Source organism: Dreissena polymorpha, chromosome 12 (genome assembly GCF_020536995.1).
Source record: "Dreissena polymorpha isolate Duluth1 chromosome 12, UMN_Dpol_1.0, whole genome shotgun sequence".
NCBI classification, from domain to species: domain Eukaryota; kingdom Metazoa; phylum Mollusca; class Bivalvia; order Myida; family Dreissenidae; genus Dreissena; species Dreissena polymorpha.
The window spans coordinates 29,304,037-29,331,669 of NC_068366.1; the positions used below are offsets into that span (position 1 = coordinate 29,304,037).

At 32.1% G+C, this 27,633-nt stretch overlaps 1 protein-coding gene and 1 long non-coding RNA gene across 5 annotated transcripts in view; one reads left to right on the forward strand and one right to left on the reverse strand.

Annotated features, from left to right (window-relative positions):
* The window catches only part of LOC127853497 (T-cell-specific guanine nucleotide triphosphate-binding protein 2-like), a 62,201-nt gene extending 42,050 nt beyond the window's left edge, over positions 1 to 20,151 (forward strand). Inside the window, exons 1-6 of one of the 4 annotated variants that reach the window (XM_052388052.1) lie at positions 5,325 to 5,445; positions 8,199 to 8,296; positions 14,159 to 14,221; positions 15,270 to 15,305; positions 17,959 to 18,005; positions 18,095 to 20,151. In XM_052388052.1, coding sequence (XP_052244012.1) covers positions 8,215 to 8,296; positions 14,159 to 14,221; positions 15,270 to 15,305; positions 17,959 to 18,005; positions 18,095 to 19,639 — 1,773 coding nt within the window. In that variant the 5' untranslated portion in view covers positions 5,325 to 5,445; positions 8,199 to 8,214 and the 3' untranslated portion in view covers positions 19,640 to 20,151. Of the gene's footprint in view, positions 1 to 5,324; positions 5,446 to 8,198; positions 8,297 to 14,158; positions 14,222 to 15,269; positions 15,306 to 17,958; positions 18,006 to 18,094 lie in introns of those variants that run through there. The other 3 variants (XM_052388053.1, XM_052388054.1, XM_052388055.1) reach the window with 3 other exon arrangements.
* LOC127853500 (uncharacterized) lies at positions 403 to 14,185 on the reverse strand. Its single transcript, XR_008036638.1, has 3 exons — positions 14,121 to 14,185; positions 952 to 1,028; positions 403 to 445 (listed from the first exon to the last, which is right to left on the reverse strand). It is a non-coding gene; the product is annotated as an uncharacterized LOC127853500 (long non-coding RNA).
* Positions 20,152 to 27,633: the final 7,482 nt, after the last annotated feature.

The following is a 27,633-nucleotide window of genomic DNA, read 5'->3' on the forward strand; positions in this document are numbered from 1 at the left end:
AAACAAAACATGATAGCAGTTAATCATGTATTTGTTTCCTTTAATATAATTTAATATTTCTATCACAATTGCGGTTCCTCAACTAACATATCTATATGTATTAAACTTAGGTTCGTATATGACATTCGAATGACAGGCATTTGCCATGCAAAATGAGTCTATGAGGAATTACAGTATTATTATTAATAATATGTTTTATATAACATAGTAATTAAACTTATCTCAGATATAAACACGTATGGAATCATGTTGTATATTCAACGGACGATAAAAGTATAATATTTAAATATCAAAACATGTGTAATTTTTTTTTACTCATGTGCAAATAAGAATGAACGACAAACTAGTGTTCTCTCGACAGACTTTTCAGAGATAAAAACTGAACAAAAACAACAAATGTACTTGCCTTTTGCGGATCCATATTGTCGTTTGGGTTGTGAGCAAGCTAGAAATAAAGTGCATTGACACAATAAGCTACAGTTATCAACTTAACTTGTGTATTTAGTTTAATAATAATGGGGCAGTTTACAGATCGGTTCCAAATATTGTAACACCATAGAGGGTGACAGTAATGGCAGTGATGGTCGTGAGTAATAAATGTATTCGTTTGAGTTCTGTATTTATCATTAACATAACACTTTTTAAAGATAAGCTTTTATATGTATATGCATGAATTTCTAACAGCTTTAGTTGTGCAACATATGTATTTTATTGCATATATTTGAAACATATGAATATAATTGAATATATTTCAAAATCCTAAAATAAAAAGATATGCGAACCAAAAAACTCTTATGACAAAATCACAGCATGACGAAAATCCACACGAAACTTTTATTTTAAAAATTTTAATAAATTCGTGTGATCTTTTTATTTTAAGTTAAACGATTAGACACAACAAAATGATTTCTTGTTTGTTATAAAATTATCAAAGAAGAGTTGATATGTTACCTGATGCAACGAAGCTAGTCGTTCACTTCTTGCCGCTCATTCGTATTAAATGGACTGGTTATGCGCTCGGGCAACATCTAAAATCGTGCGAGGACGTATATTGTTAAAATACGCATACAGGAGCTATCATTTGTAATATCTAGCTGATTAGATAACACACAACTATATACCACCGTTACACTAGTAAGTGCACTATTAGGAATGTGTATACGAGGCAATACTTAAGTATTCAAATGTATTCGTTACTTATTTAACCATTGTAAACATACGAATAATACATCATCAACGGTATTTCAAAACAAATGTGAACATATACATAAACGGCGATACCGACACGCTTAGATCAACGCATCACCTTAATCAAAACAGGAAAGCCGGAATAGAGCATAAAGTATCCAGCGTGCTCATCAGGATGCGATACATAAGCTTAAGTTAAACATATTATTTCATTTTTCTTACCACTACACATATCCAAAAAACCTAAATAATGTAATTATAATAACTTGAATGTGAACATCAGTACTCCTTTAAGTTTCAGTTTAAATAATCACAATACGTACATGATTTATTTTGTATTAAGAACGTCGTCCGAACTGAACGTCACGAGATTACATATCTTAAATACCCTGCTTTAGCTGGTACTATGTGATAACCGGTTTTTCTATTATAAATAATCATGGTAATTTTCTTTTATTTAGTACTCAAGTAAATAGAAACGTGTATACTGTCAAACAACTTTAGTACAAATGATACACATTCACCGTTTCGATAAATGGCATACGCCTAAATGCATGTTTTAAATGTGTGTGAACATTCTGAATATTAGATATATTTTTGATATCGGCAGCCAAACTTTGTTAAAATTGTACGTATGTTTTAATGCCTTCACAGATGTTTGTATATGTTGTAAAACATATATACTAAAGTAATTATTTCTTGATTGTAGGGATGTCGGAATACATAAAACAAAATAATGTATTCAGACATACAATAATATTGTGTTAAGGTATTATTAAATGATTGATTTTCAAAAGAGTCTTATTCAACATGGCACTTTTTGGCAAAAGCAGGACAGTAGTAGAAGTAAAACCAGTGTGACGAATCCCTTTTGCGGATGTATAAGCATCAATCGCACATTTATTAAATGCATGTAAATCTATGATGTAAGCAATCAGACTTGAAGACGTTTTAACAAAAGAGCGACTCAAATGTCGAAATCAGGTGTTACGTTTATTATTTTATGAGATGCCTTGTATGTAAAGGTAAACTATACTGTTCTGTGCATGTTCATATATAGAGCATACCTTAAATGAAGTAGCGATTGTATACCTCAAGAACAGTTTGTTAAAAGTAAAATGTGTTATTACCCGTAGGGTAGATTATTGCACTGCTAAACTAGAACGCTGGTTACTATACCATGGTTAAGAAAAATGTATATTGACACATTCTATTATAACCTACCTATTATGCACAAATTTATTCTTTTGTTAACAAATACTAAAACCAAAGTCCTAAATAAGCTCGCGATATATTGTAAAACTGCTGTTAAAATGAGAACTGATAAATTGAATGCAAACGTTGAGTAAAATGATGGCCTAAGTGCATTTTTAACACCTTTTTATGTACTATTTTGGTCACTCGCATTACTATGCGTGTGCTGATTGTTTATATATTGTCAGTTATGTATATGTAACGATGAACTGGAAATGTTCAAGTAATATGAATAAACTTTCTGTTCTGTTCTGTTCTGTTAAGTGTTTATTCACTCGTTACATGCTGAAATAATTGTGCGATACATAATTGGTCAGTAAGGACATCTGATATTGTATTACGGTGTAGAAGTGTGAACAAAGTTTACAACAAATTACTATGAACAATCGCAATAAATGCTTAGATTCGAATGTTTAACATAATTATGTCAATAGCATATACATCAGATACGATCTAATTTTAGAATTAGATGTACACAACAATCTTTCCACGAAGCGAGAGCGTTTATATTAATGATAACAATATAACATGAATGTATTTGTGAAAACAACTCGCGATAATGTTGATGGCAAAGTGTCATAACATGACGCATTAGTGTTTGGTTCACCATTAGATACACACGATATCTAAAAACACGTTAAATTTCGCTTTCACAAGAAATCGTTTAAGAACGAAGCCTTTTAACAAATGATATTGATGTATTGCGAAAACCCTCAAACCTTGCTTAAAATCTCTACTTACAGCAATTTGAAGCAACAAGACCTTAAACCAACATAATCCAAATGTATTAAACTGCCATACATGTATTTATCATCTAAGCAAGAGTGGGGGCGTTCATCCGGGTTTAAACAGCAAAGAGCTGTTCACTTACATGTAAATGAACATTTGCGTACGTCCAAGAAAAAAGAAAACATAAACTTACCAAACACATTGAAAAATAACCTATCTGTGCTAGCCATAGATCAATTAAATCAATTAAAATCACTATATGGGTTAAAACGGGGAAATTTTGTGAGCTTTTAAATTTATAAATAAACTGCACTCCTGTCATATCTTGACATCTTTGGCACTGCACCGGGTCATATCATTTTTTCATCAACATGTTGAATGTAAAGTCGAAAATCTCCACATATACGATTTTTTTTAAAGAAACCCTGGCGGATATGTTACTCGGGGACATTGGTTGATATCATTTTCGGTGAAAAAACTTTTTCACTTGCATACCTTTAAAGAAATTTGTAAATAAAGTGCTACGAAGGGGACAAATCCCTGCATTGCCGACTTTAATTAGCCATATTTCAATAAATCCTGAAGAATAATTACCAGGATTTTTCTAGCATACATGATATACCTCTTTTGCATATACCAAAAGCTATTTTATTTCAAAAATGCCTTTAAACAATTATATAACTTGATTCACTTACCCTACCAAAATTCAGCAAATTTTATCGGAAACTTTTCCAAGCACGTCCATATGATGAAATTCAAGCCCAAAACTCTTTTAATCTCTTGTGGACACGAGGCTTAAGATAGAAGAAAGGAAGAAGGCAGAACGGCAATGAGTATGATGGCCTATATTATTCTAGGGCATGCGTTTCACAACCGAAAAAGAAAATGAAATGAAGGCGGATTTGGATCGAATGCGGCAACATCAGTGTCCTTGATAGTTATGGTCGTATCTTAAACATACCGTGGTTATTACTTAACGCTATGCTTTCTGGCTTATTGCGATTGCAATTTTCATTTTATTTCTTGTGCAAATGCATTAAAAAGCGTGTTTGTCAATGTGGCTTACTACGGATAGTGTATGTACGTTTTGACGATAAACCCGTTAAAGCTCACTCGAAGTAGGTATAAATTTGAAATCTGGTATCATATCAATGGCAATGATATTTAGCGATTAGTTGACAATGCTTAAATCAACACTTTGACCTAACTTTAAGATTGTTAATCGCTGGAGACCTGAAACACGGACCGACTTTATCAAATGTAGAGTACTCTATATCTGAAGCACGCATATGCAATGACACTCAACATAATTAAAATCGTTTAAATATTTGAGAATAAAACATTGGAAACAAACTTTCTTGAAACCGATGTCAATGTACTTTTATTTTTTAGTTATGTCTGAAAACAGGTTATTTCTATATTCATTTACGTGTTTTGACATCTTTAATGAGCTTATCTCGAAATATTTGCTGAAATAATAAAGTCAATACGTTAAGATGTTGCAGAACTAGAGACGGTTAATATGTCAATAATCTATTATATTTGTTGTATTAATTTCGAGGAAGTGAAAAGTTCAACAAAGATTTTTCCCAAATTACCGATGTATAAAAAAGACTAACATACCCGCTTATTTACTCCAGTAGGCATTACCAGTAAGCATAAATTCGATCGCAAAATTTACCTTAATATTCGATAATTTAACTTGTTTAACAAATATTTTGACAATATCAATTTCATCTATGAACACGCGTCACGAGTACTAAAAACTAGCTCACAATATCAGGGTCCATCGTGGCTCTATTGTTGGTTTAACATATGCACAGCCAAAGGGCATAAAAAAAACATTGAAAATTATGCTTTTTGTATTAATATAAACAATACATGGATTGCTACCTTAATCTAGCGTTGATGGATCATTGAAGATATATTCCAATAGAAAGCAAATAGATGAACATCAATTACATGTTCAAACCTAACGGCGCATTCAGAACCTTTATGTCGTTTTGTGTTTGTGTTTGTGCACCAACAAGCAAACACATTCGAGTATAAAACAATTGAAAAGAAAGTAAACCAATAACCTATGCAATTCGTGCGGCCCTGTAAGATTTTACTGATTGCTTTATAGTTTTTATCAATTCATCACACTCGTGTAAAATTTGATCACGTGATTTCTAGCTCATCAAATTGTATGCGCGCTAAACGATTTCATTAGATATTGATCAGGAGGACACTGTAAATCACATTCATTACAGATCATCCCAAGAGGCATTTCAGGTATCTATGTTACCTTCTATATTCTTTGTTTTAGTTTTATAAAAATCATACGCCGCAATGCATATGTGTACACTCGTATTACTGTCATTTGAACACAAAATCATATCGTAACCGTAACTTACGTTTATATAAAGAAACTGCCAAGGTAATTTCGATTTTACTAGATTACCAGTTTTAAAAGAAATATATCAAGCCTGCCTCTTTTTGTATAAAGACATTTGTCAAAAGTTCATGGAATACTTGATTTTTTTACAGTTATTCGCAAGACAAAGTATTAACAATTATCTTACACGATCAGATGAAACACTTTAATAAGACGGTGATTGCTCAAATCTAATTGAGTCTGTTTTATCAGCTGAATACTCAACGGAAATACTGTTGATAATTCAATATTATATATATGCTTGGTCGTCTTTTCTTAAAACTTAAACACTGCTGTTATTTGCTCATAAATATGTTATTATATTCTCACATGATATTCCAAATGATTTTCTGAACGAGGTACGCGATATTATGTGGTACAGTATACCATGACCAATAAAAACGATGGTCAAATGATCTGAGTAAAAGTCAAGATGCATAATTGACTAAATTGCATGACTTTTAACTAAATAATATTTTTGTTCAAATTTATTCATTGGTACATGAGAACGTATGCACGTGTTTATTTCATAGGCCACGAAATATATTTATTTACTTGAAATACATAAAAATAAATAATTCAAAGTAACATCAATTGCTTGTGCGATAATAAGCAATTTTTAATCGAGTGTTTCGACAGAAACGGTAAAACAGTTAAAGGGGCCTTTTCACGTTTTGGTAAATGGACAAAATTTAAAAAAGTTGTTTCAGATTCGCAAAATTTCGTTTTAGTTATGATATTTTTGAGGAAATAGTAATACTGACCATTTACTATGCTCTAAAATATCAATTATATGCATATTTTGACGATTTGAAAACCTGAACATTATAAAGCATTGCAACGCGAAACGATTCAATAATTTGGAAATTTCTGTTGTTGTCGTTATATTTTGTGAAACTTCGATGATTGCTTATATAAGTAAAAATACATGCCATCATAGTATGAGCACGGATGGTCGAGTTGTTTAGACGGGAGACTTTTTACTCCAGGACTTCAGTAGTCAGTGGTTCGAGCCCAGTTGAGGGTTTCTTTTTTTGCTTTTTATAATTGTATTCATGTTTTTCTTTTACTGGAGATTTTTAGGTCCGATGTTTAAATTTATCAATATAAAGCATTAATGACAAGCTTCAATACATGCATAAATCTGTGAAAAGGCCCCTTAAATATAAAATTTTCGCTACCCCAAATTCAACAACATAGCGATAAATGTGCGAATTAGTGACACGCATGTTTACGTGCTACAAAGCTATCAAACAGGGACATTTGCAAAACGGGTATCAGTGATCACGACATTTGGCGACTCTCGCATTGATACTGTCAATATCGTTATCTCTAGTCATGTGTGGACCATATGGCAAAGGTATTAGATACTGAGAGCAAATTTCTATATAGGACATCATAAACCCTTGCAACTTATGATCTTTGCAAAGCATGCAGATGTTTATGACACGCAGTCATAAACACGTTAACTTGCTGAATTTATCAGATTAAAAAAAGAAAATTGCCTGTGGGCATATCAGGTTTAGTTTAAACCTATTTATTTTAGCTCGATTGCATCGTAAACCTCATGCTTATTGAAATGCTCTCTCGAGTTCGTTTTCTGGGTCTAAATCCATTACTTGGTGTCTTTGGGGGAGATCTTAAGAACGCTCCCATAATGTGGTTCGAACCCGTGACCTCCCGGTCGCTATGGGAACACCGTATCCATTACGAGTTTGTCATAGCATACTTAGAAACTACTACAATTACATTAAGTTGTCTTGTTATCGCACTTTAGACTTCGATCTTGTGATATTAAAGATAATTTTTTTAAAGGCAAATCAAGTTATATGACTCGCTGTTGCATCGGATATGACAGGATAGTCTTTTTATGAATAACAAGAAGCGTCCTTAAAAAAGACAAACTACGTTGAAATAAATATTGGGATTTAATCCACGATGGTGAAATAATATGCTACGCGTATCTCGGACCATAGATTGTTCAGTCGTCATTTCGCATATGGGACCTTAGATTCTTCGAACATTATAAGAAATAGTATGTTAACGAAAATTCATGCAACATACTATCAAAGATGAATATCTCAGCCTTGAATAAACGATCGTATACTGTCACATCTTTTCTCCCTTAGAAATCTAAATTCACGGAACCAAACGTGTAAATAAAATTGACAGGATAAATAACAACACGTGTACATATTCATTATATACAATACTTATCAGTAGTGAATCACATAGTGCATTCTTCCTAAGAAAGATAAACCTTAAGAATTATTCATAACATTTTGTCGTAAAATGACACTTCTTTAACAGTTTTATTTTTGATATTATGGAAAGATGTTAATCATCACAGATTGTGCAGCATATACTTGAGTGGTTGATAAATGCAATAATGATATAAAAAAAAATCGCCGTTTAAATCATCCAAGAATTAAAAAATCAACACGCCCGATAAAGGTACTAAGAATTTATCTTCTGAAAAAGTTTCAATACTTGTTTACATATATTGTCTTGTATTAATTGTGTCATTCGTCTAACTTGAAGGATTGTCAGGGCATTAGTAAAAAGTTATCGTAATATATATAAATCATGGGTTATTTCTTATTTTTTACAGTTTAAACAGATTTAACATGTCGTGTGCAGGCGTTGGAAAGAGGAGGTCATGTGGCTCGAAATTCTGTCTATACTGTGCAAAAGATGTCAAGCCTAAAGGTTAGGGGATATATTTGTGTGTATTGATATTGCCTTAAAATCGAATTCGCAAGTTGAGAAATAGAAGAGTGACGTACATGTAATTAAAAAACAACAGACACAAAATTCATTATTACATGTAATGTTTGTTTTAAATTTCACATTACATGATTATCTGATATTTGATCAACTTAATGAATATGTTGTTGTAAATTGCATTTATTTAAAAACATAACATGAAGATTGCCATGTAAACAATAATATAGTCCTTGACATAATTCCTTTAAACTCCAAACAGACATGTCTTTGATGCTTCAGTGTTTTTATACACAATATTTAGCAAATTAAACATATTTCATACACACTAGTTCACACTACGTAGATATTGTAAATATACTTCTGGCGCATAATCTCTTAATATTTTAGTGCAAGAAATAAACGGACGAGACGCATATCATACTTGGTTTTGTTGCGCTTCAGATAAATAACATTCTGCTGTTCCGGCTTGCTTACAATATTTGAGTAGTACATGTATATGGTCATTACATTGAAAAGCAGGACTGCTATATGTTTAACTGCTGTCGAATTGTGATTTCACGAGGTTAATTTTATTAACAACAACACAGTTGCAATGAATAACTCGTGGCAAAAACTTTGGGGGCGCCCTAACACAAATTGAAGCCTACCGGTATGTGTTTTGGTGTCGCGGTCGTTTGTGCTATATTTCATAACATCGTTATCACATTTTGTAGAGTATGCCCATGTTAACTTACCGAGTCGATTTAGTGTAATAAGTATTTGGTGTTAATGCTAACAGCTTGAAATTTAATAGTCAGTAATAGCAATAAAGACAAAGAATAAATAAGAGTATGCTCTTTATCAAATAGTTTTTGTTATTTTTCTAAAAGAAAGTCAACGGGGCATAGTTTATGATTAAAGCTGCCGCGGGATATATTTGTTCAGATAGACCTCAACAATCTCACTATAATAACATAACTTTCAATCGGTTTGCATCATAAGTGAGGGTTTAAACTAACAGACAATTGTGCGTTAAAACAAACCAAATTCGTCATTAAATGACAAACCAAAAGGTTTGATTATTAGCAATTCTAAGTTCGATTTAGAATAAGATAAAATTATCGAAGATTTTCAAAGAGAGTTGAACACATTAACGCAGAATTTAAACAATATAAGATGATTATAGATTAGTCCGTAGATTACATTAAAAACATTGAATGGAAAGCTACAAACATACTGTTTGGATTGTTTAGATTGACTAAGTTTACTTGCAATGATTTTTAAATACAAAATGGATTGGTTAACTGGCATTGTTGCATAAAAGGCTTATCAGCCAAACATGTATGCAACACATATCCATTTTTAGGGCTGGGGGTTGTATGTATATCTAAATTTAAGGTTTTATTTATGCAGATGTTGTTAGAATTGGAGAGTAAATGATAATATAGAATATAACTTCTTAAATTGCGAACAAGCACACCTTCATCACTTCTCAGTGTTGCTTCGGTTACGCGAATTGCTGATCAATCCAGAGAGAGCTTTTAATAATATAAAATATATATCAGAGTGATTAACCCTGTTTGTCTGTTTACTTTGTAAAAATGGAATGCGCTGTTCCAATGAATTAATATATGACGCACTATTTGCCTTCCTCCGTAGGAAAATAGTGCACTATTTTATTCATGGTCAATTAATTATAATATTCTCAGTGATCGACGGCTTCAAACACAAAACATATAAGAAAGATAGCAACACGAGAATACATGCGTGGATGTTAATTCGTTAAAAGGTTAACATAAAGCTTACTTCTTTATGTAGTTCGACCCGTAAGAATGCCCCTTTCAATATTTTTCAAGATTTAAGTGCGTTACGTGTCTCTGATTTAGACATTATTTGCTAATTATTCTCGTTCAAACGAAGATTGTGCAGGATGTACTGGAATCGCCCTGTCAGTCGGTCTGTCAGTCGATCTTTGAGTCGGTCGGTCGGTTGGTCTGTAAATATGCACATGTCTACTTTGTGTATTGAACGTTTCTCTCAGTTTTCTGTCGGCCAGCATAAAATTTAAACGATATGAGGTTCATACAATGTATACTTGAGAGATGTAGTTTGCATGTTTGTCGCGATGTTCTTTTCAGACATATGTGCACATTTTGGATAATAACATCATTATACATGTGAACTTTGTGTCATGAAGTCGTTTTTCAGTGTTTTCTGTTCTGGGAATAACCATGAAACTTAAAGGATATATGGTTCGTTCTTGGTTATGGTGAACTACGTATGTTCGTGTATGTCGTGAAATTCTTAGTTAAGTGTCCTGAACATTGCAAAATATTGGGAATGTTGTTCATAAACCTATCTTTTAGTTCTCTAAGTGTCAACATGAAACTTTACAGATGCGTTGTTTTTACTATGTATAATTGCAAGATGTAATTTGCGTGTATATCGCGATTTTTATTGCACTGGTAATGTTTGGAATTTTATAGTTCATAATTGTACATGTGTGCTTTGTATCGCGAACTAATTTCTCAGCTGTCTGTGTATCAAAACCAAAATTTACTGGAACATTGTTCGTATTAAAGTGAAAGACCGTATTGATTTTTTTCTCAAAATATTTGTTGCAGAGTTATAAGCCGTTGAAATAAGACAATTGATTTAATAATAAACGTGCAGAATTTTACGGCACCATTATGGAAAAAAATCTACTTATGCTCTTCTGCTTGAAATGAGCCTTTGCGGGGGTATACGGTTTACTTAAATTAGTTGATAGACTGAGGCGTCACTTAAAGGGATCTTTTCACGCTTTGGTAAATTGACAAAATTGAAAAAAGTTGTTTCAGATTCGTAAGTTTTCGTTTTAGTTATGATATTTGTGAGGAAACAGTAATACTGAACATTAACCATGCTCTAATATAGCCATTATATGCATCTTTTGACGATTTTAAAACCTAAAAATTATAAAGCGTTGCAACGCGAAACGATTGAATAATTTGGAGAGTTCTGTTTTTGTCGTTAAATTTTGTGAAACTACGAAGATTGCTTATATAAGGTATAAAATACGTCAAGAAGGTGTACTCGGCGGAATAGCTCAGTAGGCTAAAGCGTTTTTACTTCAGGACTCTAGCAGGACTCCAGGGGTCACTGGTTCGAAACCTGCTCCGGGCAATGTTCTTTTCCCTTTTTTAATTTTTTTCTTGATTTTTTACTGGAGCTTTTACGATCCAATGTTTACATGTATCAATATAAAGCATTTAATGAATAAGTTAAAAAAATGCCAAAATCTGTGAAAAGGCCCCTTTAAGCCGCAATATGAATCGTAATGGGATTATTCACAATTGTAAGTGTCGCATTAATTTTAAAACAAAGTCGTGAAAGGAAATGTTCCTCAATCATACAGCTTTTATATTGATAAATATTGGCTTAATTAGGTCGTATATCCTCTACGTCGATTATATTAATGCACACTAGTATTTCTTATGGTCGTTTTACCGACGGTATTTTGTTTTATAGTCGTTTCTGTATCATATTATTCAGGTACATGTTGCATATGGTTGTGAATTCTAAGACTTGATTTCAGTCGCTATACATATGATATTCCTAAGGTTTTTTGTCTTTTCCGAAAAGCGCTGTGTTTACTGAATCTTACCTTAAGCTTATTCCGTTTACACTAGCAGTTTTAGTTACTTTAGAGAGATAATAACTATTTTCGTTGGTCTTTGCACATTCTTTGATTATTGTGCCTCGCATATCGTACTTCAGTTGTGTGTGCATAGGTCACTCAATCTGTCACTTGAAGTGGACCTTTGCATACATGTTCGTGTATCAGTATATTCCGTCACAATTTGGAATATGTACACATTAATATTGTTCTTAACCTCCTAAAATTTAATTCAAACTTATCCACACTTCAATGAATCATCATTTTAAAGAGCAATATCAAAAACAAATAAATAGTTCATAAATGAAAAAAAACACTATCTTTCAGTGAAAACCACCAAACAGGTAATCACAATTGAACGTGCACTGAATAAGTATCATGTTCTTGTTGTTCAGTATCATTTATGTAAAATCAATAATCTCTTGACAGATTGATATTTATATCCTCGAGGACCTATAATTTGACCAATACGGGCTTGTTCGAATTCCTTTCACCAATACATTTCATAAATGTTCGATCGGATAATTTAGATGGCAGAGATAATCTTTATCATGTGTGCTGTGACTTGTGTATTATAAATGTGTTGCAAGAGATGTACGCGGTGAAGTTTAAATACTCTCGATCAGCCTACACTTTTCTAATTGCTCTCTTTTAAATCCATAACCACGACCTATTCAAAGTAATATGTGTTTCAATACGATTCTCCAAAGAAGAAAACGTTATGCAAATAACATACATAATATTTCCATACTGCGATTTGCATGTGCTGTAGGATGAAATCACACGTGTCAGAGCGTCAAAGGGGAACAATCACACAATATTATAACGTTGATATCTGGGCCGCTTGTGAGCTTTTGAAATAATATGATACTTAAAGTATTTCATTAGAAGTACTGTTCATTTTTAGCATGCATATTGTAAAAGCTTATGGCTGCTTTAATTCTAGTTCAGAATTACAATTCCCCGCCTCGATCTGACTATCCAAGCCTTAGGCATGGTGAGATTCTGATAGTTTGATACGGTTCAACTGAGTTGATAAGAGAACGAAGAAAACTGTTATAATAATTTTGTTAGGTAGTTTGCACCCCATAGTAACGTAGTGAAAGTATTCATGGACGTCTTAGAAATAATCAACGTTTTTTAGGGGGGATATGCCGTATGGCAAAAAGGTTAACTATGATGAAATGGTAATAACATTGAAAAGTTGATTTCTTGACTGTCAGTGCCTGTTACTTTACTTGTTTTGTCGATCGGTTAATTGTTATGCTTATCATCTAACTTAGGCGAAGATTAATTAAGAGTTACGCATGTCTTTATGAAATGCGCATTTTTTATGTAGATATTCATTCGACCATCTCTGTTTGGACGTGTCTTTTTGATAAACTACAATTTATAAAAAATGTGCATTTTGCATGCAATCATGGGTACACATTCTCATTAAAAATCTATCATTCACGGCTCAGTTATTATTCCGCATTTATAATGTGAGTTAGAAATGTTGCTGAAGATATGTCTCTCGTGTAGTACATGTACTATGCCCCTCGACAGTTATCAACACAAAGGTTAGCTGATTATGCAAGGACTTTGCCAACTATCTCAAAATAAGTAGATTGCCTATTACCTGTTTTACTTATATACTAATTAAAAATGCCGTTGCAAAATCAAGAATGCCTTTAAATTAATTATGACATCAACAATTGGAAAAGGCATGAACCACACCAATACAAAAAAAATGTATTGGCATCAGAAGGCGAGACACTATTATAGCATATTTAAAGCGGTTGCAAGGAGCTCTAAACCTCTCAATTGACTCAAGTTATTTACAAATCAGTGTTTATAAGTTGTTTTTAAATCACTTATTCTTATTCAACCATGTATATCCAATTTCTAAAGCTTTTATCAAACCTGTGTGAAATACATGCATGCGTTTTACAAGTAATATGTACGTATTTATAGTATTTGCAGTTTTGTTGTATGTTTACTTTTTAACTCAGATATGACTAAAAATGTCGCCATTAACCGTCAGTTAATTTCACAAATTATTATAAACATATGAACATTGAGCAAAAAAATCTGGTCTAATCATGAGGCAACGTGTAAGTACCTCTACAAACCGGTAAGCATAATGTTATAATCTCCATCGTAAATCCTTGGTTCATGAAAACTTACGTTGTGTAATCCATGTTTTATACGTCCATACATTTCAGATGACACAGCAAGTATAATCGGGAACTTATCATGCGGAGATGAAGAATATTATGATACGGCAGGTAGGATCTTAATGCATGTATAAAGTGCATCATACCATCAATGATTCTCATTGTGTGCGTTTAATGATATATTCATTTGATTTATTTGAAACGTACTCAATGTATTAATGACAACTAAATAAGTATAATCATGGCGGACAATTGCCGGAAGTGGTTGTTGAATGCAATAGTTAGTTATTACATTTAAAATAAATCTTTCTTTGTAATGACTTGTCGGGTAATTTCAATTGCGTCGTTAGAATAACTATTACAAGACACATTAATCGATTATGTGTAAAACAAATTTTCCAAATCAACAATACTTTTACTTGAAAGCCTGTATTCTACGCTTGTGCTCCCAAAGACATTGTGTTCAGTCAAAGTATGAAGTTGAAAATTGTTTTATTTGAGGGATCTTCATTCGGGATGTTTAATATTTTCACAAACTTATTCAGGCAGTTTCCATAAATTGAGTCTGAGAAAATATGGCATGCAGACAAGTTCGAAGTGGTGTCGCCTAATAATAAAACATGATGCGTTTTATACTGTTGTCGCCGCTATGATATTCAAATGTTGACATTGTAAGTCCAAATACAGGTGAAAATTATCAAGCTAAGAATAAATCATTCAAGTGTATTCGTTGTTGATCTTCCTATATATATATATATTCATGAAAAAACTATTCCAATCTAACACTGGGGACGTACACTTATTTTGGGAGTAATGTTTTTTTTTATAAAGATGTATTTAGCTAATAACACTTTTTCTTAAATATTACATCAAAATTGTCTGATAAACATAGATGATTTTAACAAACTGTGTTTTTGTTTGTTAACTATTATCTTTACTTGTTTTCCATTATCTTTTATAGCTAACCTGAAGGGGAAAAAATGTGTGCGATCATCGCCTTCAAGTAGTTGATGGATAAATATATGGTGCGGAAATGAACTCATATTTAAGTACATGTACAGATGTGAAAGCATATTTACGAACGGAAAGGTTTTTGCAAGCCCGCAATCTCATGAAAATAAATATTGTAGTTTCCAATCTTTTATTATTTAAATTACAGATGACGACTCTAACGAGGAATATTACGATGCAGAAGGTAGGTTAATCCAGCGGATGATAAATCCATTAATTGTTTTTATTATGTGCGTTCTGAGTAAGTGTTGTTCAACTCAGCCTAATTATGGCGGCATTTAAAACATATCGTGTAAGTGAGCCAGTAACATAATATCATTTATTGGTTACAACCAGTACAGTTATTGCTACTTAACAAGATGAATGTAAATTACTGAGTTATAGATCATAGATACGGAATAATATTTTAATATAAGACTTCTAAGAATTATGTTTTGAGATAAGAGGTTCCTTATTGCTTTATAAACATTAAAAGAAAGTGGAACTTTTTAAAAAGTAGTTTAACCTAATATAATAGTGATAAAATATGTGTAAACTAAACACTTTATACAAATACCGAGAATGTAATATTTATTTAGAATGAAAACATATGTAGTTGCTTGATGAAATTGTGCGTATGGGCCATTGTTTGCAAATTGTTTCGGGTCAGATAATATGTATCAGGTCACAGTCTGAACAATGTTTCGGGTCACAGTACGTCCACTCTGAAAGACTAAAGTGTTTTATATTCATGCACTCATGTGGTGCATTATGCAAAATGAGCTGCTGAAGATTTTTCCACGGCTAACGAACATAATAACGTTTGATAGGCATGTTATTAATGCGGGTAATAAAGTGGGTATCATTCTATGATACGGATTGGTTTGATTGCCAAAGTATGCACGCTGTTTTAGACATTAGGTTTTCCAATAAGACAACTGATATTGAAATGTAACAAATTCGTCCTAGTGTCCATATCTTTTATACATTAAGTATACACAATACACGTAGTGTGATATTTTATGATAAGTATACATAATGAAAAGTGAAGATGGTGTCTATAAAACATGTGCTTGCCGTCTCAAAGTTGTTCAAAACGGCCAGGGATATATTAACATATTCAATACAATGTATTTCTCCTAATAAAAAGTGTAAACGGATGTCTTGAAATTCACGTAAACGCTTAATGGAACGTGTTTGGAGTTAATACGATGAAATCATGACCAAAGAATGCCCATTGTTTCGGACCTAAAGTTATACAGTAATCCAAGCACTATGACACATGAACTAAGTCTCCTGCAAAAAGAGTATTCTTAGTGTAAAAAGTATGACAATTGTATGGATTGTCTAGTAATGCAGACCAAAACATGTTAACAAATAAACGACACGTAGCGCCTAATATGATCCTAAACATATTAAATCGTTTGGAATTGAAATACAGTATAATTATCCAAACTTATGGCCTAAAAGATGTGTAACCAAAACAAAGCAAAATAGTGAAAATTAAACAGGCACAAATGATTAGATGTTTAATGACATACATTTCTAAGGAGCAAATTAGTTGCCTGTCAGACTGAGTGCCAAATTAAACAAAGAGCAAAAAAAAAATGCATCGTAGCCTTTTTTGGCGGTAAGTAAGGGTATGGATGGATTGTAGCTATTGACAAGCGCATTCACAGCATCTCACTCATATGCCGTTATCCAGTAAACAAATGAATTAATAATGTGAATTGCAATAACAATGTGCTGGTAAATTATATGGGAAAGAGACGATCAAGTGATTGATCGAGCCATGGAGTTATATCCAATCTAATCCCTGTGTAGGTAATTTAGAAAAAAATAAACCCTTAACCGACTGACAGCGACATGAGACACTACTATATTCAATTGAATATTTCTGTTCTAATAATCTATTTAATTTAACGCAAACGATCAACCTCATACATCGGATACATAATTTTGAAAATAGACAACTAATTGTAACGAATGTTTGCTTGCGGGCGTTTATTTTCAAGCAGTTAACATGTCTACCAAAATCGAAATAGGGGATCGCTATTTTAAATGTGAATCAATGTGTGTACTTGTGCATGTTCATTTGAAAAATATTGATAATAAATATTGGATAGCTAGCTAACTCTTTGTAACAATGAGCTTTTGCAGGAATACGGTAAAATAAAAACATAAGCAAAAAGTTGTCTGTTAACAATCATTCTTACAATAACATTTTGGTTTGTATGTAAAATAAATAAATGAATGAATACATACATACATTATGTTTAATGAAATATATATAATGTAAAGTTGTATCGATAAAACAGTACAGAACATAATATTTATTTAACCTGATCTTTATAAGCTTATCATTTCACAAATATACAATACAAATATGCATGGTAGGAAACATGTTAGAATTTAACAAATATTTATATAGTACTATTATGAATACATCTAACTAAGTACACATAAATCACACATTCAACATGTGATCAACATTCACATCATACCGCGCTTTTGTCACGTGTTTCATAGCTAATTTTGTAGTTACAGTCATATTGAGATAACCACCTTGATGTAGAAAATGGGTCTTGTGTGAGAAAAAACAATTTTGGTTGTGGTTTTTATGCACTGCTACAGATAATGTTGCAAGAAGGAAACATCAGACAAATTAAGAAAAGAAAAAGAAAAACAGGGTGAAGTTTTTAATAAGAATTGTGTGTATGTTTAAAGTAGGTTTGCTTGTTCAACTATTTTAATTCAATTTCATTCCTTTATATTCATGCAAAGGCTATTTATGAAGTTCATTTTTCGCGCTGTTTGTTTTTTCTTCTCTTATGGATGTTTAATCTTTCCTATTTCAGATTTTGACTGTGATACGGGAAGTGATGAACTCGATAGTCGCAGCATGGTGAGTTTGGCTATTCTTTGTATGTTTTGAACACTTATATTGCGTTAGTGCGTATGCTGTATGCATTTACGTTTGTATAATGTTTTCAGATCACTAAGGAAGAGGCGGCTGTGATAAAGAAAGTTCTTGATTATGATCATTCGACCAAGGCAAACACCGCTTCTATTCATCATGAAAGCTATTCTACTAATCAAAAGACAGAAGGATGCGATGGTCAGGTAGTTTCTTATTATAACCAGTTAAGAAAAAACAAAAACGAGACAGCTTCAAATCAGAAGCGTTCTAGGAAGAACCAGTCGACAAACGAGAAGGCAGATGCAATTAATAATACTGCGGATCATAACCAATCGCCAAAAGCAGACGCATCTGCGAGCGAAGTCACTTATTATAATCAGTTGGAACAGAATGTTGTTCATAACCTGATAGATAAAAAGAATACTACGATTCAGGAAATGTCTTACCAGACAGAGGCGGTAGAATTTAAAAAAGTTAGTGATCAGTGTGGCTTTACAGAATTAATGACACTTATGGAAGAAAAAAACAATGCATGGCGGGATACGAAAATAAAAATTGCGATAACAGGTGAATCAGGAAGTGGTAAATCAAGTCTAATAAACGCCTTAAGAGGTCTCAAGGACGATGATTACGGCGCTGCAGAGACTGACTGCGTTGAAAAAACTACGGAACCATTAAACTACCCACATCCCGATAACAAAAATCTCGAGTTGTGGGATTTGCCTGGAGTTGGGACGCCTAATTTCTCACAGGAGACATACCTCGAAGACGTTATGTTTGCACAGTATGATTTCATTTTACTTGTGTCCTCTTCGCGATACACCAACATTGATACTTGGCTAGCAAAGCAAATAACACGTCAGTATCCTGACTCAAATCTTATTTTCGTCAGAACAAAAATTGATGGTGATCTGGATAGCAAACAGAAAGGAAGAAGAACGCCGATGACAGATAATGAAATAAACGAATTATTCTGCAAAATTAAACAAAATTGCTATGACAACTTGATAAAGGTTGGGATACGGCGACCTCATGTGTTCATGGTAAATAGTCATGACCAGACTAAATATGACTTTGGTAAGCTTACTGATATGTTATTAGCTAAGGTCACCGGTTTGAAGAAAGATGCTTTAGTCATGACAATACAGTGTTTTACCAAAGATATCGTTGCTGCAAAATACGACCTTTGCATTAAAAGAATGGTTGCAATTACCAAACAGTCATCTGTAGCAGCTGTGAAGTCAAATCGAGAAAACGGAGAGCGTTTAGAGATTGAAATTCTAAAGCGGGAAGTGTTGATTTATAGGCAACAGTTTGGGATTGATACACAATCTGTGGAAATTGTTGCGCAACGGTTTGGGCTTGATTGTGAGCAGGTCTATACTCAACTGAATTCCAAAACACATGCTATATCGCGAACTTTTGATGAATTCTATAGAAAACATGACAACGTCGTAACGTCGCAATGGCATTCGTTACCATTGCTTGGTCAATGGATGAAATTAAAAAACTACCAAACTCAATGCTACTTCGTCTTGAAACTTGTGTTAAAAGAGTGTGTAAATGAAAATAAGATCCTTCAAGAAAAGATAGCAATTTGGTCATTAATACCGAATTGAGCAAAGTCTGACATTGTTTAATGTCTGTCTATGAACAAGTATACACATATTGTATGATATGGTAAATGTGTACGCTGAATGCAGGAACAATTGTGGGCAAATAAATTATTTTTTATAAAATTGATGAAATACAATTATTCTTAAAGTTTACAAAAATACCGTTTGTGTATATTTTGTAAACAAGAACTAAACGAAACAAGAAAACCGATACGTGTTGCAAATGTTTCATTACACATATTTCAACAAAGAGCGGAAAATATATTTAAGTATTATAAGTCTACGATAGTGCACGTTTTGTTATTAATATACATTGTCTATGCGTATTTAAAAAGTGAAAAACCATGTACAATCATTTTTATCGGAGAGGAGTCATTGTTTAACCCATATAAACTTTGTTACAACAAATGAAGCTTTGTTATACAATCACGGCTCTCAACCCAAAGACATATATGTATGCAGAAATAATTTGGAATTATTATATATTTGTAATCTATACATATATATATATATATATATATATATATATATATATATATATATATATATATATATATATATATATATATATATATATATATATATATATATATATATATATATGTATATATATATATATATATATATATATATATATATATATATACATGTTCATTTTGTTGCACATGCGCAGCCTAAGTTCTTATTTGTTTTATAAAAAAAATGACATGCAATTATCAATCTACTTTCAAATATATCATCGAACGTTGTAAAGATCAGGCATTTACCTTTTGAAAAAAAACAACACATAACAACAATTTTGTGCGTTGCAAATCAAAATGTATAAATACAAATTAACGAACCGATATTTACTTAGATGTATACGTTACTTTCAAATTTATACCAAAATGTGTCATTTAAATTTTACAGAAAAATATAATGCATCATGCACTAAAGAATAGATGCTTATTATCAAACGGACCTTTAACTTTTCTACGGGGACTTTCGGTTACTCCGATGTTAATTTATGGCGCGTAAATATGTATGTGTGTCTTGTTGCTAGTATGTATTTGATAATGAGCTGTTAATGCTAGTGGTAACTAAACTTAATGTTATGTTCTGTACCTTGATAAACTTGTTATAACAGTCAGTTGTATAGAAATGCATGCATTCTGAGTATGTTTTATGTTTACATACGAACACCTGCTTTTCATTAAAATATATTTATTTTTGTAATATTGACTTAATTATATTATATTGTTTGTAATACATTTATAATACTTTATTGTGTTTAATTTATAATAAATTTCAATGCAATATTTAGTATATATATAGTATTGTAATAATATTTATCCTTTTTATCATAAATAAACGAATGATAAAATTGTGTTGTATGATAAATATAGATATGCTGATTAAAAAAATTAACTTAGTCTTTCTACGTTTGTTTGATAAAAAACGTTGCTAATTTGAAACAAAAATGTGAAAGTTTGAGAAGGACCTTATGCTAAATATAAAAACAAATTGTACCCACTTGTGTAATGTGGTTTGCCCAATTATATTGACTAAAGGAATTAACAATTACCACTTGTTTTACTTTATTTTAATACAACTTACATATCGATTTATGCATTTTTAGGCACTTATAAGATTGCATATTCTGAACATTTTACTATATTTATTATGCATTGGCGTGTGCAACCGGCGTTCAAAGACACATCAAACAATAAGCAGCTTGATTTGTTCCATAGCTGTGGTGAATTACGTTTAAGCAACTTGCAGCGATTTTATTAATAAAACACAACTTTAACCGCATTAGTCTATACCTAGATTTGTAAACGCACGTTGTAAACTTTGGAATTCTGCGGAGGTATAATTTGTACAAGTGTTCTCAAAAAGTTACATGAAGATTGGGCAATATTGAGTGTTCACAAGCTTTTTCTTTAATAAGACTTATTGATCTAGTTTGTGAACATTCGTGATTAAGATTAAAAAACAATCGATATATCATTAGGGAATATGGTCTGACCTAGTTTATATAAAGTTTGGCGATAGATGTTACCTCTGAAGTTGGCAGAAATATGCCAACGTACTTTCAGGCATTTTTATCTAAATACGTGGATAACACGAAAGGTTTCTACTTGCCACATTATTACAACATGTATAAAACACATATGTGTTCGACAACTTTAACTAGTAACAGGGTCATGATCGGTTCGCGTTACAAGAAGGTCCGGAGGACCGCAGGTTACGCTTGTAGATAATTTCAAGATACAACTCGCGTTTTTAAATAATTTGAAGACCTGGCAACCTAAAGAAAATGAAATGTATCTGACATTGTAAGGCCCATTCGTTTAATAGAAATAGTATTTCAAACACACATATTTTCATGAACGGTAATTTCATATTCGGAAACATTTTGCAATATAAGTTTTAACATGAATGTAAGTAGTCAGCGTTTACTCATATTGTATTCTTAAGGTACGTTTATGCCACTATTTTAATTAACAATACATACACATTCAAGTGTCGGAAATGTGGGATGTGATCATTGTTAATCTTAGGATCCGTTAATTCAAGTTTTGTTTCAGAGACATACCTCTGTTGTTCATTGCTTCTAAGATACTATCATATCAATGGTAATAGAAAATTTAAACAATGTAACGTTCTCGAAGATGAATTCCATTTTTTACTCGAATGTCCAGTTTTTAATAGTCTTAGACAACAATATATACATAGATAGTATTGGCATCACACAAATATGTTAAAATTTATTGAACTCTTACAAACTGACAACGCAAAAACAGTTGAAACGCTAGCAACATTTATTTTTTAAAGCAGCTAAATTGAGAACTGAATTGTTTGATCAATAGTGTCTCTCCATATTACTGTCTATTTGTAGTCATAGCTATAAAATCTATATGTATACACATTCTTAGGAAATTCAAGTTGATTTTAATAAGATACGACTCTACAATATGCAAATCATATACCTATCTTAAATCAGTATGTAACGGTAAACAGTGTTATGCATATATATATATATATATATATATATATATATATATATATATATATATATATATGAATGTTTAAATTAGTTGTTTATCTACAATGCATGTCTTTAGAGTTGCAAAATTTTGTTATTGTTAATTCTAAATGCATATTGCTAAAAGTATATATGTTCATGCCTGTACGTCATTAAACACTGTTGACTACATTATTTTGTAATATGTAAAGTATGCAAATCATATACCTATCTTAAATTAGTATGTAACAGTAAACAGTGTTATGAATATATATATATATATATGCATGTTTAAATTAGCTGATTATCTTCAATGCATGTTTTAGAGTTGCAAAATCTTGTTATTGTTAATTCTCAATGTATATTACTAAAAGTTATATATGTATATGCCTGTATGTCATTGACCACAGTTGACTACATTTGTTTGTTATATGTATGTGTACTCATGGGCTTCAAGCCTAATGTATTCTGAAATAAACCATTAAACCATTATCAATCATTGTCTATAACCTTTAATCAAGAATGGAAACGTTTTTATGCTCCCAAATAGGATAATCCATTTAAAGAAAATCCATTTTTAAATGTTTAGACTGAGAAAACGCACCACGGCCTAAACTTAGTAAATTTTCTATCAATGAAGGTTCACCTTCTCACAGCAACGGTAGATATTTAGTTATACAATGATCTGTGACGTTATTGTAACAAACATATTGAAGGTAAATGGATAAAAAGGCGATTTTTAGCTACTGAATAAATAAAAGTCGAAGTGTGTGTTTTGAAAGAAATTAAATGCCAAAACACATGTTTGTGTACTCATTTATTATTGCTGTTCTTTGTCAAAATATGTTGTATGAGATTATACTTCAGTACAATAATATTGTTACTAAAATTTTATTTGGAGCGTGTTTGATTGTATAACGTGTTTCTGTCCATTAATGAGACTAGATTGCTACTTAACTGGACATTAATTTAAACATAGTTATTTCTTTTGTCAAATAATGTGTACAACAATCATGCAGTATACACTCATTATAAGAAAAGGATTGAAGCGAAAGAAATTATGCGTATATAGCTTTTTTCTTTGCAGTAGTATTTACGCAATACATGAGTGTGATTTACGACATAAGTTCATTGCATATGACAGTAATAAGGAGCGTTCATAATAATATAAACGTTATAGAAAGAGAATTTTTTTATGAAGGATGAGTGTTCATGCAAGGACTAGACCATAAGGCACAAGTCGTGGCTGAGTCAGTAGTAGAGTGTTCAGAAAAGCGCCTGGATTTGTTTACATATTGTTGACCATATGTACTTACATGGGAATAATATGGACATAAGAAAAAGAAGTGGTTGTTAGGTTCAGTAGCACCGCAATAACAAAGAGGCGATGAAATGATAGTTTTCGCACTTGATTTGGTTCTAAGCCACGCGTAAGACAATCAAAGATAACGTTTACCTACCTAAACATGAGTTAGAGTTTGAGCTAATCGTCTGTTCAGCTTTGTTTTAAGGTAGCGCACCCGTAGTGATTTCCCGCGATTTCTTCGAAGATTGAATATCCTGTTTACCTGTTTATTTATGGATATCTTATTTAAGCAGGTATTAATGTGAAGTCGTCGTGTCTGAGTGGTTAAGGCCATAGACTATAAATATTTTGGGATCATCCCGCGCAGGTTCGAATCCCGCCGACAACGCATACTTTTTATTTCTTTCCTAACGTAATTTGATTTCATATAGCATATAAGCTATGTTTATTGTTAAATATTTGCATTTTTATGCACATTCTTCAATTTTTAAAATTAAAACGTTATGTCTAAATTTTGTGATTTACTGATGAAAATACGAATCATGCATGTTGCATTTTTATATTTATATCAAAAAGTAAACGATAAATCAGTTCTGTCTATTTATTGGTAATTTTGCTGTATAAAGTGTATGTATAAAAACTAAGTTCAAAATATTACTTAAATGATATCTTTTTGAATTTTATTACACTTTTTTTTTAACATACCCAATTTCTACTTGGCTGAAACTACTAACATTTCATGGCGCTCTTCCATAAATAACAAGTTATACAAAATAAATGTCTGTAAAATAATACTTATTTCATCTTGTTTAAACTTAAAATCATTTAATGCATCTGTGCACACCAACTGTATGCTCATATTTGGAAATCTGAATGAATTATGGAACTTTCATATACCACAGGGGTGCAAATAAACTTGACAAAAGCTGAGCGTGGGGTGGTTTGGAAAAAATCTGTATATTGTTTTAAAAAGCATGGAAAGCCTACCTAAAAAGTTGCATGTAGTTCAGTGAAATGATGCTGAGTAAGAAAATAATACATACGATTATATTTGGAAAGGTGCCCTTTACGGGTGCGCTACCTTGCTACCTTAAATATGTTCAGCGAATCACTTTTTTAGCATCATCTGGTAAAGTGTTCCAGTTTCAGATAACTGCGGGAAATAATTATAATAAAGCGTTGTTCTGCATTCGATTATGTGTGAATAGTTCGCATTTCGAAGATTATACCTTGAAATGGACACTACATGTTTGGGAACCAGAACGGACGAGTACAGAGGGTTGAGTAAGTTTTGCATTTTATAAATTAGTATGAGTTGGTGTTTATCGCGTCGATTTTTCAGCGATTCCAAATTCATTTCATGTTGTAATTCATTTAGTGATACTAATTTGGGTGCTCCAAAAGGAATTATCGCTGCTTCGTTTTGAATTTTGCCAAGTTCGTATTTTTTTTTGCTTGTGTGCAATTGTCCCATATAACATCAATATATTTCATGAGAGGGGGAATATAGGATGTATAAATGATTTCAAGCGATGTTCTCTCAAGCTTTAATTTAAGTTTGCGCATAATATTATTAAGACCCGATGCTTTAGCAGTTATATATTAAAGATGTTTATGCCATGTACAATAGATCGACAGGAAGATTTCTAGATGTTTATGGAAACTAACTTCAGGTATTTATGTAGCAAGAGTTTGTAAAAATATGTCGATTTGGTTGTCGCTTTAGTGTTTCAGATGGTATAAATAAGACATGTCATTTTAGGGTCAAATTAGAAATTGTGCTGGTATCTTGGGAATCGTTTTGTCATATTACATTTGAATGATAGGACTCGTCTATAAGAATATTAAGGGATGTGTCATCAGCAAAAAACTGAATATTACTTCGAATGTCATTAACAGTATCATGTATCAAGAACAAACAGAATAGTGTTCCTAATATAGAGTCCGGGAGAACCCCGGCATCTAGTGTAGCCCAATTAGAAGCGGTAATACGTCTCGTTGAGAAGACTTGAGAATTTTCAACCAATCCTTAGTCGTGGTATTAATTTCTTTAAGTGTGTCGCCTCAAATGCCCTTGTACGGATCCTTTGCTCGACGAATTAATGTTATTGTCTGGTTTCTAATTGTACCAAACTTGGAGCAATTATAAATAGTGATTTTGGAGTTGGCAGTCGGTAAGCCACTTTGCATGTTCTTATCATTCGGAGTATTTGTGCATTAAGCCATGGAGCATCAAGAGGTTGCATTTATTAACCTGTTTTGGATACATGGTTTGCGATTACGAATGATAGTGCAATAGGTGTCAACATAAATACTTATGATTGAATTCAAATTAAGCGCAAAACTAGTTTCACGTAGCACAGCGTAGTTATCATCCTCAAATGTCGATATATGACGCTCATATACGTTTGCAAGTGGCTTAAGTTTAAAGAGTCCATACATAGGACAATTGAAGCGCTGCTGTTGATCAAGAAATGGATCACTTACACCTGATAATATCAATTGTTTGGGTTACTTACTAACATTAGGTCAATAATTGACGATGACATTTCCGTAAAATGCTTTGGTTCATTAATAAATTGAACAAGATTGTACTTTAGGCACCAAGAGTCAAGCGTTTTAAATAGTATAGGTTGACTGGTATTAAGATTGCATTCACCGGTTAAAATGATATCGAATATGCCGGATACGATTGCTAGACCAAAAGAGTTATCAACTAAGTTCGTTTATGATGCATCTGCGTTTGTGGACTATAAAATAATCTAAAAAAACACGCTTCGTACCCTACACGTGGAGTTCAATCCAAATACACAATAATGTAATAGGTACAAGAATTTCAAACTCAATAATTAATTATTTAGATCTATGAGTGATGCTGTGCACGAGGAGTTTATGACATGTTTTGATGTTAAATGTTGCTCCATAATGTGATGTTAAAAGCCTTGCTGTTGAAACATTGAATTCCGTTTTTGAATTCAAACTATATTCAAGAATTGTGATAGACACAGGATTTGCTTGTTAGGTTAGTGTTGTTGTTGTTCATGTTGTGATTTGTTTTTCTGATGGTATGTTCAGACCTCGACAGGTCTTTTATGGACGTTCACAATATGGCTGAAAATCGTTGAAATTGTTGTTCAGTTACTGAATAATACTTCAAGATGGACTGAACGTTCTTATGACCAGTAATAGCCAAAATTCCTGTGGGAGTAACACCATTGAATCGCAACTTTTTTCCTGTTTCAATGACTTTGTCACTCCTAATAAATGTATATACAATATATTTACAGAGACATAAACAAACAAAGACTTAATGGACCGTATGTGCTGTATTTGCACTCAATTATAACTATCTCTACACAAACTTTATTACTATATTCTTAGTTCCACATTTTTACCTTACACAAGTACTTATTAATGTACACCACAATATTAAGTGTTGCTGAACAAGAAAGGGTAGCAGGTTTACATCTTCACTATGGTAACAGTTTTTAAAAACACAAAATCAAATTATGTAACATTTGCTTAATGCAATAATTATGGACAATATGTACACACCTTTCTTTACACAAAAGCTCTTTTAAAAACAAAATCGATTTAAATTTGATTCCAATATGAAAACTTTAAATAAATGGTAATGTAAAATACATGTTGCACGTTGCATCAGTTAATAGCAGTTATTTTTCA